General features: G+C 54.5%; 1 protein-coding gene across 1 annotated transcript; it reads right to left on the bottom strand.

The window, feature by feature from the left end:
- Positions 1 to 1253: 1253 nt before the first annotated feature.
- Positions 1254 to 1609, bottom strand: LOC104515518 (CST complex subunit TEN1-like; the record flags this gene model as incomplete). The annotated part of the gene is made up of 2 exons (XM_010159526.1): positions 1524 to 1609; positions 1254 to 1411 (listed from the first exon to the last, which is right to left on the bottom strand). Coding segments are annotated over exons 1-2 (244 nt in total), but the record flags the coding sequence as incomplete, so codon positions are not given.
- Between the last annotated feature and the right edge of the window lie 641 nt (positions 1610 to 2250).

Raw genomic sequence — 2250 nt, 5'->3', positions numbered from 1 at the left:
TCCAACCTAAACCATTATATGATTCCATGATTCCCTCAGGCAGCATGTGGCTCCAGCTGGCCAAATAACCATAGCCTGAGACCTTGCAGGAGACCGGGCCGGCTGCGTGACTCCACTGATGAGAGCAGCAGGCCCAGGAGCAGGTTAATTCAGAGACGTGCTTTGCCTCTGCCCTGCTGGCTACAAAACATTGGTGACCAACACTGTGCTCTCCTCGCACTGGGGAATGCTGAGTCCAGGACATGTCAGTGCCACTGTCTGCCATGAAGCATCTGTCCACTTTGTGGCTGGATGAAGTTTGGTTTTCCCTGAGTAAAAAGCATCAGGGGTGAGTCTAAGCTCATTTCTGAATGCCCCTGTGCAGACAAGAAGAGGACAGAACAAAACTGGGCTTAGAAGAGGCTCAGTGCTGACTATAACCAAGTGACATTCAAGTGGTAACATGGCGCTGCACAAAAGGGGCCAAACCTCAGTGACAGAGCCACCATCTCAGCCTACTCCCCTTCCACCCCTGCAAAACGGGGCCAACTCACTCCTGAGCTGCGATGACCAAAATAACACGTCTTTTGGAAACAGTTCTGTGGAAGTGACTTAGGAGGTAACTCACCAGATGCCATGTGCAGTGTGGCTTTCCACACGCCACCCAGGATTTCAGTGGCACAAATGCAAGTGTTTGTTATCAGGCGTGGCCAAGACGACACTTGGGATTTGCTTCTCTACTCCATGGCCCAGATCAACTCCTCACACGAAGCACCATTTAGCTGGGCACCCCAGGGAAGAACAGGGTGCCCTGCGTGACAGAGCCTGCCTGCATTCCTCACGCCCCGGGTCTGAGGGCAGGGATCTAATTAGAGCCTTTCAAGGATGGCAAAGACCAACCCAGCCAGCTCGCAATGAGGTATTGCTGCAATCAGCCAGGGTTGGAGCGAAGACAGCGTGGTGGCTGGCAGTGATGTCAGGAGGCTTTAGCACAGGTTTCACAAGCTCAGCGATGCTGCTGAGATGCTTCTTGTTTCTAATGAAATCTGTGCCAGAAGACCAGATTTTCACCGAGATAAGGGTGGCTCTTCTCCTGGTCAACAGGGAGAGACAGGCCGCTCCTGCGCCGAATCACATGCTCGTGCGAGCGAGGCAGCAGCCTGAGATGAGCCGTCCTTGGCCAACCTCAGTGACAGTGTGTCTCACCACACAGCCACGAAGGAGCTGATGAACCATGAACAGCAGCAAAGGGCACTGCTTCCTGGAGCATTTACCTTCCCTGTGTTCAGCCTCTCCCAGAACCATGTAGCGAGATCCCAGCTGGGCTTGGAACGGCTCCACAAACTTGGTGTCGATGCAGACCCGATACTGAGCTGAGCTGTGCTGAGCGGTGAGAACAGCTTCGGACCGGGCCAGGTCGTAACGGCATAACCTGGGAGTGATCGATTTGGGAAGCTTAGCGGTGCAGAGGTACAACAATTACAAAGGGGTCAGCCAGTGAAGGGAAGGTCTGGCCTGCAAGGAGACCGGGGTACCCTTCTCACCTGCCAAATGTCCTCAGCGCCTCCCCCTCTGGGACTGAGCTGTTGATCTCCCATGGGAAGTAATAGACACCAGCGCTGGGCAGCATCTCCCACAACCACCACTGGGCCTGCAGTAAAGCAAGAGATCCGAGTTCATGCCACCCCCAGTACCTGACCCAGATACTGCCCCAAAACTCCTTCCTTGCCCAGGGCCCTCCATGCTGCCAGCTGCAGCAACTCCATCACTGCCCTGCTGAGTCCTGTTCGCAGCTCAGTGCATGTGCCAAGCCCTGGGCATCCTGGCATAAAGAAGGGCCACCTTCCCCCACCGCAATCCAGCATGAACCGTAACAGGCAGCCCACTAGATCCTTCAGGTCTCCCCCAAGCTATGGATGGGTTGAGAAATGTTAAGGAAGCAGGGGAAATGCGTGATTGAGAAGTTCGGAGAGTGTGAGGGACTGAGATGCAGGAATACACCCAGCTGCTGGGGTGACGGGGTACCATCCAGCAAGATTTAAGGTATGATCCTGAGTCTGTTCTCATGCTGCAGGATAAGAAATTCCGGCAGTGGCTGATCTTATAGCTGGAGAACAATTTCTTGGATACAAGCCAGCCTGGTTTCATCAGTAATCGAGTAGGGTTTATCAGACAGTGATGAGTGAGAACGAGTCACCCCAAGGCAAGACTCAGGTGGGACCTTCTGGGAGCACCAGCGGTGGAGCCGGGCTGGCACAGGCAGGGCAGGCC

The sequence above is a fragment of the Eurypyga helias genome, unplaced genomic scaffold (assembly GCF_000690775.1).
Source record: "Eurypyga helias isolate BGI_N326 unplaced genomic scaffold, ASM69077v1 scaffold44580, whole genome shotgun sequence".
Taxonomy (NCBI): domain Eukaryota; kingdom Metazoa; phylum Chordata; class Aves; order Eurypygiformes; family Eurypygidae; genus Eurypyga; species Eurypyga helias.
Note: the sequence above shows the minus strand (reverse complement) of the source record. Positions and strands in the feature narration are given on the sequence as shown.